The following is a 12,116-nucleotide window of genomic DNA, read 5'->3' on the forward strand; positions in this document are numbered from 1 at the left end:
ATCATGAAATGAATTACTTCAATTCAGTGATCTAAACAAACTCTTTACTTTCTCATTAACTTTTTTAAATGTGATGACCACTTATCCTTGAACAAATTGCACCAGGAAAGGAAAGAAAACAAAAAGGACAGGTATGATAACCCTTTATAATTGCCTATCTCGAGCTGTACTTGTCACACGTGTTTGTACCAATATCGCCAATGCTAAGTGACGCTTGTCAGGCCTGATATTTCGCTCCATTTGTCCCTAAATTATTGTTAATTGCCTTGCTTGCAATTTTCGACTCTAGAGGATGTTAGTTGTCTATCAAATATCTCAATTCATGCCTTTCGAGAATGTTTCAAGTATAGCAACAGTCACTTCATAATGCTGCTTCACAAGAAGAATATTGCTGGTGGCAGTGATGCTCCAAGATAAAGAGGTGCTTCTTGAAGCAGCACAGTAACCAGTTTTAGTGACGACATGGAATTGGTGTCTTGGATGTTGTCTTTACCCTGGATATTGCTTCAAGTGACAACAATAGAGGTTTTGTGTGACAACATATGCATATATGCTTCGAAATATATCGCACAAACAGCGATGTTTAATCATGAAAGCATTTATTACGACAAAGCAACGTCTAGTTGTGCACTTTTCAGTGTGTTACCATGCACTTAATCAAATAATTACTTAGGTTTTCACAGCATTTTGACTTTTTTGTTACCACACTACACATTGAAGGATAACCACCTTTATTGTGGCAGTCTTTTACTGCTTTAAAATAATCTGTTAATTGTAAAGAGAAATAATGATGTAATATATTTTCAGAAACAGAATTGCGTGAGAAGGATTGACTGCCTAAAGAAATTGGAAATACCAATACCTTTTTCGGAAGTTAAATTGGCACTCAAGATTTAATGTAAGTGGCTCAGGCATTGCAACGAATGAGGCCATGCCAGAGAGAACAGGAGTAGCATCTGAACTCAAATTTAAGCTTTGAAGTTCTTCGAAGCTCCAGATGAACTATTGTCAATGCGATTTCATTAGTTTTCGGAATTGAAGTGACATGTCTAGTTCGTAGGTGTAACAGTTTAATCATAACAAGGCACAAGATACAGTGCGGACTTTAATTAACTGGTTAAATGAAGTCAGCAGTGCCATTTGTCTTGTACTTGGGCCATTACACATACAAACTAAACGTCACCAACTAGTATTGCTGTAGATGTTACAAAAATGACATATCAATATTTCATGTAGCTTTAATTTGGGAATTTAAACTAATTTTAATTATTTCAGCATTGTAATTCATAATGTCATTGAATTACTCATTAGAATTAAATCTGTCATGTTTAGTTGAAACAGCTACTGCTGCTTTTTTCATTATGCAATCCTAGGTAAAAGTTGTACACATGCTTCACATGTAACACTTAAATTGCTGATATATTTACAGGTGTATGATAAGGACTTCAGTACATTTGTTGATGTCACAGATGACTTTGTGATTAAAGACAAGTTTAAGGTGCAGCTACATGAAGTGAGTGAATACAGGTGAGTCCATCATCAATAAATTACAGCATGATATATTCAACAAATTTTTTCCAGCTATTGTGCCAATTTTGCTACTCAGATTTTATGCATTAGTAAGCTTGAGGACATGAGCTTAATTTTTTATCATGATAGCTGCATTTTAAGAAGAAGTAAAATGCATAAACGACCGTGTCGGAACAGACGTTGTATCTTTGCCGTTCAATTTGACTATAGCTGCCAAAGCTTTTTAGGACTTCTTTACATCTTCTTTTTAAAAAAGACCCAAAGAATGAGTTTTTCTCTCTGTTTATCACGCCTTTCATGTGCTTGGTTATTTGCTCAAGTGTCATGACAGTGTTTTTCTGTATGCAGTGTAGGTGGTTGCTCGTTTTCTGGCTTATCTACACTGTTCCTTTGTGCGCCATGGCTTAGATCTGCTGTAACGTGGCATCACTATTCCTGAGGGCACATATCGATCGCATGATTTGAGAAGCTTTACTTTAAATATGTTCCATAATTCATGTGCATTTTTGGTTTCCGCTAATTTTCTAAAAGATTGTAACCAGAGGTTAACCAAAGATTTGAGATGCAAAGTGAACAAACTAGGCAGAGCTGTCTTCTTCATATATTTACTCATTATTTTTCTTTGAACCATATGTATTTGCTAAGCTATAGTTGCATTTAAGCAAGTGCTCCCAGAGGTTGTCATTTTTGTGGATTCTATAGGTACAGTAATAAAACGCATTGGTAAGAGAATAGTAACTGTGGCCAAGTGTCAAGTATCAAGTAACTATACAAAACATAGAGGCAAGCCTCGAGATACTCATCCTTTAATTTCACTATAAAAAGCATGAGCACTTAGTGCAATACTACTGAGGAATGCTACTCTATTGGGTGCAGTGCTTCAGCATACCAACAAGGTCACAAGGTTCATTCAGTGGTCACTTTTTCTTATTCTAAGAAGACAAGGCACTTGAAACAAGAGCGGGTGGTTTCAGGTTTGTTAGCTCAAATTAGAAAGTGATAATTTCGCGGGTAATTGCAATTTTTCATATTTGTAAGCAGGCATGTGGCTTTAATAAAGGCCACTTCAATTTTTTTAATATTTAAGTCAACCTGCTAGACTTACTATTTTAGATTTAAACTAAATATTCTTAATTATTCTGCTGTTTCTAAACTTGTTTACATAGTTGTCTCCACCAATGTGTTACCACCACCAATTTGTTACCACCAGCACCTCCATCAATTTGTTAAGGTGTTTATGAGCCGGCAACCAGTGATCATACGCTATGGCAACAGTCACGGCCAAGCACGGACTCCCAGCGCTAGCGGCGTCCTTGTTGGGTAGCCCCACTAAAAGGTGCTCAAAAGTTCGACCCATTTCAGAGTTCGGAGGCTTCGTTACAGCATTTTCAATATGTACAGCTAACTCATTGAAAAAGCAATAAAGCAGCTGGGTTATGTAAAAACAAAAAAAATTTGGTTACTTTTAGGGTTGGAAGCACGCTTTAACAAAACAATGAACTAATTATTATGCCTAATTTGTACACCACTCTCTCCCTTCATTGCTATCAACCTTGATAGTACGCTTTGGGAATAACAGTTAATCGAAGCCCTCATGCAGGATATGATATCGTGGTGCTTTTATGTACTTGTGCTATTTATGCACTTGCTGTTTAACCCTTTCAGAAGCCACATGTGAAGAACCGTCTCTAAATGTGTGAAATCACTACATTACTTCAAGGCACTCAATATTGTATTGAAACAAGAATATAGAGGTAATTGAATTTATGTTATATATACTTGACCTAATTAATTTGTAATTAAATATATTTACCCGAAAGTAATTAATACATACCTTTGTCATAAACAAAACCAAATCTCAGCCTAGGAATATTACTATAGTTCAAATTCATTTTTGGTCATGGCCATTTGGAGCAAAAAAAATTCTGCTTTCATATTGGGCTTTCAGAAAGCGGCATGTTGTACAACTCGTTGAATGTTCTTGCCTTCAGAAAAGTGATCTTGTGCAACAGTACACTGCAAAATGATATTTAATCATGACAAATGTATTATGCGGGAGGTTTAATTCATCTGAAGTACTATATATATCTTGCTCTTTCTTAGCCTCTACTTGATGCAAGTAGCAAGAACTAGTGGTTTACACAATTGTGTACATAGCGTCTCAAAGGGTTAAGCACTCTCTTGATAAAGAAGTAGGACGTCCTAAGGGAGCACTGAAGGTTTTGCATCGGGTTTTCTTTTGTCTAACAAATAGCTAACGACCTATTTATCACGGCTGTAAATGGTGTTTGCTTGAGCTTGCAATGCAATTATTTATTAAGAGAAGTTTTTATAGTGCCCAGTTGTTATTTCAGTTTCAAAGAATGCCGAGTGAGGAGGAACCCAGAGTGGTTTTCATGTAAACATAGCTGCCTATGTGAGCACACAAAACTGTGCTCATATGAGCATTGCATCAATAACACTTTTTAACGAAGGCTTCCTGGATACTGCTATAATCTTCTCTGAGGTGTAAATATGCGTCACTACCCCCCACCCCCCACCCCCCCATAAAATAAATGCACTGCCAAGGCAGCCTTTGTATGCCTGTGCAAGTCTACCCTTTCTTTCTGTTGGAGAGGTCTGCTTGGAGAGACTGCTCACAAGGATTGTGGCCACAACACAAATGCCGTCATGATGGCGTAACGCAGGCAACAACGCATAAGAAATAAAAACAAAAAGAGAGCAAACGAGAAATGCAGAGAAAGAAAGAAAAGTAGGAAGAAAATCTAAAATAAATGGAAATAAAAAATAAAATAAGAAATTAGTAAAAACTGAAAAGAAATTAAATAGGCTGCCCAGCTTTGCACTTCTGTCAGGCTTGGCACCACTAATGGGAAGCTTTAATTTTTAGAAAGTAAATTGAGTCCACGGAAAATTTAGACATCTTGTCAATCAGCTTGGCATCAGGGAAAGCCAGAGTCATTTACAAATACCAAGTGAGTTCCTGAAAGTGTAAAGTGGCTTTGGCTGACTGGACTTAAACTTGGAGATGACTGCAGAGAGATAGAGCAGGGACCTAATTTCACGTTCGGGAGTACTACAAAGGAACATGCATGCGTGCATAAAGGAATTTTGTTTGACGTGTGTTGCAGCTTCTATGGCTTATAGTCAAATATTTGCATATGAAGATCTGAGGCAAGTAACTGCTCCGAATGGTCGTTATGCACTGCTCCAAAGATTCTAGTTAATCCAGGAGCTATGGCAAAATGGCTCTGGCCAATCCCATCACTGATTAGGTGAAAAATGCACTCAAAATTTTTCGTATGAAATCGCCTTATAGTGCTGGTAAACAAAGTAGTGTATTATATTGGCGTTGTTTTCCGCTATCTCAAATAACTGAAACATTTGTGCGGCTTTCTGCATGTGAAGGCCACTTGCTGTATCTGTACTGTACATTGGATTTCACTTCTAGTTATACTCTGAGTGCCTCCCCTTGTCATTTGCAGTAATGCAACTGTTAGAGCATCTACAGAATTCAATATGTAAAAAAAAATTGAATTGCTTCAGGCACATGTTCATTTTTCTAGGCACAACTTAATGAGTACAACAGACAAGTAAACCAAGGAAAGCACAGGGGACATCACTTGTTCCTTTGTAGCAGTAGTGTATTGATTATACCAGAAATTGAAGCTAACAAAAGTGCTCAAAAAACATCTTTGTCATTTGTGGGACCCTAAGCCACAACCTCTGAATAATGGGTCTGATGTTCTACCAATTGATAGATCTTTGAGCCCATAATTGAAAGGTTATGGATTTTAGTTCTACTAATGTTAAAGATGTTTTTCTGTTCACATTAAATATTAAGAATGGCACAATATTTATATAATACTGGTTTAAAAACGAGTAATATTTCTTGCCTTACTTGTCTGTTGTATTCGTGAGGTTGTGTCCAACTGTACAACATATTGCCACTTCCTTTTTTTTTTCTTGTTGTTCTGTATCGGAGCTCGTGTTTCTTTCTAGCTGCTGAGTATTTCTCCAAAATGTTCTTTTTTAGGCATCCAGTGAAGATGTATGAAGAAAGGGCCAAAGCACTCGTGCGAAAATTTCCAAACTTGGCTGACTACATTAGAACAGGATATGTAAGTTAGAGGAATTTATTCTTCATTCGTTCATTGTAATTCTTTTCTTGTTTATATGATATCAGAGGAATGACTATTTATATAAACTATTGCACTCTTAGTAGAACTTGGCATGGATATACGAAGAGTCAGTATTACATTGCTTCACTGTTTTAGTTATTGATGAAAAACTAAATTTATTTCAAAATTTATGGCTTAGTGATTGCTCTGTACGAGTATTTTGTTACACAGATTTGTACCGTGGCCATAAAAATTACAACAATGGAAATTCCAATTTCGTAAGGACTAAAATTTTTTTCTTCAATATATAGATGAAACTAGGGAGAACCCCTTTGTTTGAACAAAGCAGCCATGGACCTAGCTATTGTGGTACATCACACTAGTGTAGGCAATGCCATTTTAGAAAGAGCATGGTTTAATATATGTCAGTGCAGTATGGTAAATGAGGGCATGCATTGTAGCAGAAGGAAAAGGGAAAATGGCTGGGGGCACATAGGGGAGTAAGCCCTGTGTGGTGGCAGTTGTAATGGGTTAGCGTGCAGGCTTTCCTGAACATGCAGCTAGTCATTAGCACATGTAAATTCTGGCCACTCCAAGATGGTCGGTCGGCTTTTTGTATGCGAAGATTCTCAGTTGCTTAGTGTTTGGCGATCATATTAATGTTCTGAAGGCATTGAAGAGAGAGGCACTGCGATCAATGCAACATTTTTAAAGGATGTCTGTATGAACAATATACAGCATTATGAACAACTGCTCTTGGAGCTCATCTTTGTGGCAGTTCTTTCCTATTAGTACATACTATGCCAGAGCCAGGACTTTGATATTTCAAAATAATCAATGTTCTGTTGTACTGTATTTAGCAGAGTGTGAATCCTCTGCAATAACTGTGTGGTCGCTAGTGCTGCAAGCACATGCATTTTTAGATTAGCTAGCAAGTGTACAGGTGCCTAACTTTGGTTGTAGTGATGTTGGTGATGCATGTCAAGGGATAACTTGAGTTTATGTATTTGCATGTGATGGTTCTGTAGCATATTGTGCTTGCGCACTAGCTTTGGTTTTGTTTCACACACACAAAAAAAACACATCTATAAGCAAGGTGCAGGAAGCACTGCACTGCATGTGTCTAAATAATTGTACATTTAGTCTTATTGATCTAGAATGTTTAAACTTGAGGCTAACCAAAGTGTCGGATTTATCAGTTTCTAGCTTTCGTGAAATTTAATATCGGCATGGCATTCTTATTTTGTGGTATAATAAACTGTCGAATTTTTAAACATTTCCAGGATTCTTGGAGAGAGGCCTTGCGCTTCAAAGGAAAATATGAGCGAAGACAGATATGGATCCACCGCGGGGAAACAGTGCCTACCAAAAAGCATCGCTCAGATGGCACATTGACAATTTATGAGCCAGTTCTAAGAAAGGTGACAAGACCAACCACTGTAAGCTCCAAATGCCTGACTTTGTCGTGTATCAAGTTATTTTACTGAAAAAGTAATTGGCTAAATGAAATATTCCTCTTTTAGGTTACTGAAGTGCGAGACAGTGAAGATGAAAGCGGTGTTAAGAGCCACATTACATTGATGAAAAAAGAACTTGCAGAAACTAAGCCGGACCTTTTTTATGTCACTGACTGCATGTTACGGACATTCATTGCTAGAAGAAACTGGATAGAAAATGGGTGCCCACAGGCTATCACGGATGAATATCCAGCTCTGCTGGATATTCATCCTGGTCCCAATGGTCCCAATGATGTGCTGAAGGGCAAGGGTCAGAACCTTCAGACACATATAACTTAGAAGTGTGGCAACTTGGGCTAGTTGGTAAGACAGAGGGTGGGATGTGTAAGCTCCGAGACGCCTCTGGGAGTGTGAATGTGACCATATGCACAGTCCCAGAGGTCTGGGGGCAGTCTCGCGGGATGGAAAGGAGGGTAGTGGAGGCCAATTGTGTGATCAAGGGTATGAGCCGGCAACTTGGTAACAGCGTAGTGGAAGTTAACCAAGACGTGCACGAGCCCGGCGCTTGCCCCTTTGCACAGGATGGCATTCATTACAGTGGTGCGACAGGCAGGAGGGTTGGTAATAGGATGGGTCGTCAAGCCACAGCTTTTTTAGGGGGACCCAGAGCCCTGAAGCCAGCAGTGTAGCCAAAGACGTACGGTTCTAAAGGGGCACAAATATTCAAGCCACACGGGGTCCGTGGGAGAAGAAATCCACGTAAGCACGAGGGCCGAGCTAAGTCAGACATAGGTTATCTATTAACACGCAAGGTGGCATCAATAGGTTAAAGTGGGAAGAAATAGAAGAGCAGTTAAAGCAGGAGGAGCTGATGGTATAAGGGGCTGTGGAGACGCATCTTCGTGACATGGAGCAACCACCTTGCAATCCGGACTACGTGTGGGAATATTGCAGTAGAACAGAACGCAGCAAAAAGGGAAGTGGAATTGGTGCATTTATACATAAAAGTATGGCTTGGCAAAGAGTCAAGCAGATATGCATGGAACATTTATGGTTAAAAGGGAAAGTAGCTGGGCAGATGACACTCCTTGGTTTGGTGTACTTGTGGACGGGAGCAAAGGCCAGAGAGGAAACCACGATATAGTGGAGTGTATAACAAAGTGTGAGCGCCAAACACGAAATAAACATTGTCAGACACTTGATGAGTATCCCTTCAAGAACAATGTTTTTGGCCACTCTTTTTTTCCGCGAGCCATACGCGCTTGGAATGCTCGGCACCCCACCGTGTTGACACAGCCGACAGTTGATAAATTTGTTAATCGAGCGAGTGAATGTGTGCTGACTTTTATTTAGCCGTGATTTCCTGAATCGATGATGTCACAAGTTTTAACTCTGTCTGTACAATTGCGTTTTGTATTTGTTTTTTGCTTGCCCCAGCAATTCATCTGATGTTTATATTCAGGAAGACTCTTTGCCTATCACTACAGCAAATTTTGCACTATGTTTGAGATATTTGCTTGAAATTTCAAGGGCTTGCAACATGTATTTTTAGTCTGTGTATTGCTTGTTTTTACAATGTACAATGTGACACCACTCCTGTAAAAATCCCATCACGGGATTGACAGTATTCTGAAAAAATAAAATAAATAAAGGACACCGAGGAATTAGGAAGAGAGTGCGAGGCAATAATACTAGGAGATATGAATGCGCACATAGAAGATATAGATGGGTATACTGACCCAACAGGCAAAATGATCATGGATATGTGTGAAAGGCATGATTTTATCAGTTGCAGTACTAAGAAGCGTGAAGGGCAAATAACACGAAGGTAGGAAGGCTGCAGTTGACGATCGTTTATGTACTAAACTCGCATATGATGTATGATAGGCTCAGGGGAATGCAGAAGAGACGCTACACCACATCCTGTGTGACTGTTCATTGTATGACAACCAGATACAGTCACTGGTGTCTCTTCTTGCACGCATCGACAACAGCCAAATGTCAGTGGACACTATTCTGTCAAGTGCCTGAGAGAAGACATTGCAACAGAAGGCGACAAAAGCTGTGTTGAAATTCTTAGGCGACATGGGCTTGAAGAAGCGGCTGTAACAGCAATGTCACACACCGCGAAAGACTAGAATGGACTATGACTGAGTGTGCGTGCGTGTGCTGCCGAATGTGCTGTGTTTATCTCTCTTTCCTCTCTGCTCTCTATCTTTCATCTCTGCCACCCCCTTCCCATGTGCAGTGTAGCAAACCAGCTCCCTATAGGCTGGTTAACTTCCCTTCCTTTCTTCAGGGGAATGCACATAGATGAATGTGGCTCCAGAAGTCTAGGTAGTGATAACAAACGCATGAAGCTAAGTTTTGGAAGAGCAATGAAAGTGGGAAGGAGGCAAGATGAACAACTACAGGGAAATTTATATTCAGGAATGCAGATAAGAATAGTTACTAAATAAATTGAGAAAGTAATCACTGAGGATAATAAAACAATGTGGACGTACACGAATCTAATGAGACTGTTTGAGCTAGAGCTTGCTAAGGCACTTGACAAGTCACCCCGGAAAAGAAGACACAAGCCCAAGAGTTGGTGGGATGAGGAAGTCAAGAGAGCCATAGCAAAACGTCGGGAAGCCTCTAGGGAACACAGACATGCTAAGCAGCAGGGTGAACCGACAGATGATGTTGAAAGAAAATGGGAAATTTTTCTAAGCTGTAGAAGGGATGCATTCCTTCTGATCAATAAAAAGATTAGAACAAAGGGAGCTCAGTGGCTGGCAGAAGTACATAAAAGAGGTAGAAAGGCAGCTGCGAAATTTTTGAACCATCTAAACTCCCTAAGAAATGAGATGAGCCTAGAGCAAATGTTTATAACTACAGCTCAAGGTGCTAGGTTAGAAGGGGACGAAGCTATTGAATATATAAGAACAAGGGTGACAGAAGAATTTCAACAAAGAAGTGTCTTATGCACCTTAATAGACAAGGATGGTCAATTGGTGCAGAGGCTCCATTTTCACGAGAGTGGGAAAGGGCTGAGAAGAGGTTTCCTAGTAGTACATCAACAGGCCCAGATGGCATTCCAATTATGCTGATAAAGACATTAGGTCCGAAGTCTAAGCAGGCTTTGAGAGAGGCAGTGAGCAAAACAATAATCGATGGTGAAGTCCCAGATGAATAAAAACTTAGCAGAATGAGCATGAAAGGGAAACAAAGCTGACATGAGCAACTATCGTCCCATAACAGTGACATCAGTGGTTTACAGGCTGGTCATGCAGATTATAAAGGAAAGACTGCAGGCATGGATACAGGATGAGGGGGCGCGGGGGTAACTGCATAATGGGTTTCGAAAACAAAGGAGGTTGAAAGACAGGGGTAACTGCATAATGGGTTTCGAAAACAAAGGAGGTTGAAAGATAATCTGTTCTCACTGACGCAGTGTATCAAAATAGCAGAAAAGGAACACAGGCCCCTGTGGCTAGCATTTCTGGATATAAAGGGAGCAGACGAAAGCGTGGTTGAAGAGGTCTTGTGGGGAATTCTGAACGCACTAGCATAGGCGTATCAGCTGGGGGGGCAAGGGGGGCACAAGCCCCTCACTGAGAAAATTTGGGAGGGCTCAGCCCCCCCGCCCCCCTCTTTTGACAGCGGTCACTCTTGGCTGTATGCTGGGGAAATCAACAAGGAAGGCGAAGTTTTCCATCACAAGGGTAATGACTCAATGATGTCCTTATGGGAGAATCAAATTGTTATGAGGCCTTATGTTACAACATAGTGAAGTTTGAAATTTTGAATCTCGCCAACATTTCGGCTGTGATAATTGTCCTTGTAGGCTCATATATATATGTATATATATATATATGCGAAAGTGTTCGTATGCCATTGCACACAAGGTGTGGAGAATGGAGTCACTAAGCTCTTAAAGGATATCTGTAGAAGTAACACGGTCGTTATAAAATGGTAAAAACAGATATCCGAGCCCACAAAAATAAAACGCGTGCGTAGGCAGGGGTGTCCTCTGTCGCCCTTGTTATTCATGATATACCAACAAGGATTACAGACCAAATTAGAGGGGAGTGGACTTGGCTTCAACCTCTCTTTCATCAAACAAGGAAAACTCATTCAGCAAGCACTACCAGCATTGATGTACGTAGATGCCATAGTGCTAATGGCCGACAAGGAAGATTTGCTGAGGTTTATATACATCTGTGGTTAGGAGGGAGATAAGTTTAGATTTGAGATTCAGTAAGAGAAAATCGGCAGTCATGATTTTTAATGATAATGAAGGTAGTGAGCTTACCATACAGGAGGTCACGCTAGAGATAACGAATAAATACAAATATCTGGGCGTGTGGATAAGCAATAGGACCGAGTACCTATAAGGGAACACGAAATGTACGTAACGACTAAAGGATACAGGGATGCAGCGGTGATGAAAAATAGGGCACTGTAGAATTACAATAGGTATGATGTTGAGAGAGGAATTTCGGAAAGGTGTCATGGTTCCTGGTCTGACGTTCGGCAATGCGGTCTTGTGCATGAGATCAGAGGTTCAAGCAAGATTAGAATATAGGCAACGTGGAATAGGTAGGCTTGCTTTAGGAGCTCACGGGAATACACCAAATTAGGGAGTACTAAGTGATATGGGATGGACACCATTTGAGGGCAGGGAATCTAGCAGCAAGACAAAATTTGAGAAGCGATTGAGAGAAATGGGGGAGGAGCGTTGGGCTAGGAAGGTTTTTAGCTACTTGTACATGAATATCGATACAAAATGGAGGAACTGAACCAGAAAATTGACGGGTAAATACTTAGAAAACCGCAGGTGGCCAAACCAAAAAGAACTAGTGGTTAAGAAGCTGAAGGAAACTGAGACCGACATGTGAAGAGTTGGCATGATTAAGAAGTCCGCACGGGAGATCTATCGAACTGCTAAGCAGGAAGTGCCCAGGAAAGGATCTATGATAATACTCGGGCTACTTCTTTACTGTTTGAGGCCAGGACGGGAGTA

At 40.1% G+C, this 12,116-nt stretch overlaps 1 protein-coding gene across 3 annotated transcripts in view; it reads left to right on the forward strand.

Moving 5' to 3' along the window:
- Positions 1–12,116, forward strand: part of LOC119178754 (uncharacterized) — a 112,152-nt gene that overhangs the window by 12,092 nt on the left and 87,944 nt on the right. For 2 of the 3 annotated variants that reach the window (XM_037429994.2, XM_037429995.2), the window contains exons 2-4: positions 1,430–1,527; positions 5,567–5,651; positions 6,935–7,090. In XM_037429994.2, the coding sequence (XP_037285891.1) occupies positions 1,430–1,527; positions 5,567–5,651; positions 6,935–7,090 (339 nt within the window). Of the gene's footprint in view, positions 1–1,429; positions 1,528–3,195; positions 3,285–5,566; positions 5,652–6,934; positions 7,091–12,116 lie in introns of all 3 variants that reach the window. The other variant, XM_037429996.2, reaches the window with a different exon arrangement.

The sequence above is a fragment of the Rhipicephalus microplus genome, chromosome 1 (assembly GCF_043290135.1).
Source record: "Rhipicephalus microplus isolate Deutch F79 chromosome 1, USDA_Rmic, whole genome shotgun sequence".
Lineage (NCBI taxonomy): Eukaryota > Metazoa > Arthropoda > Arachnida > Ixodida > Ixodidae > Rhipicephalus > Rhipicephalus microplus.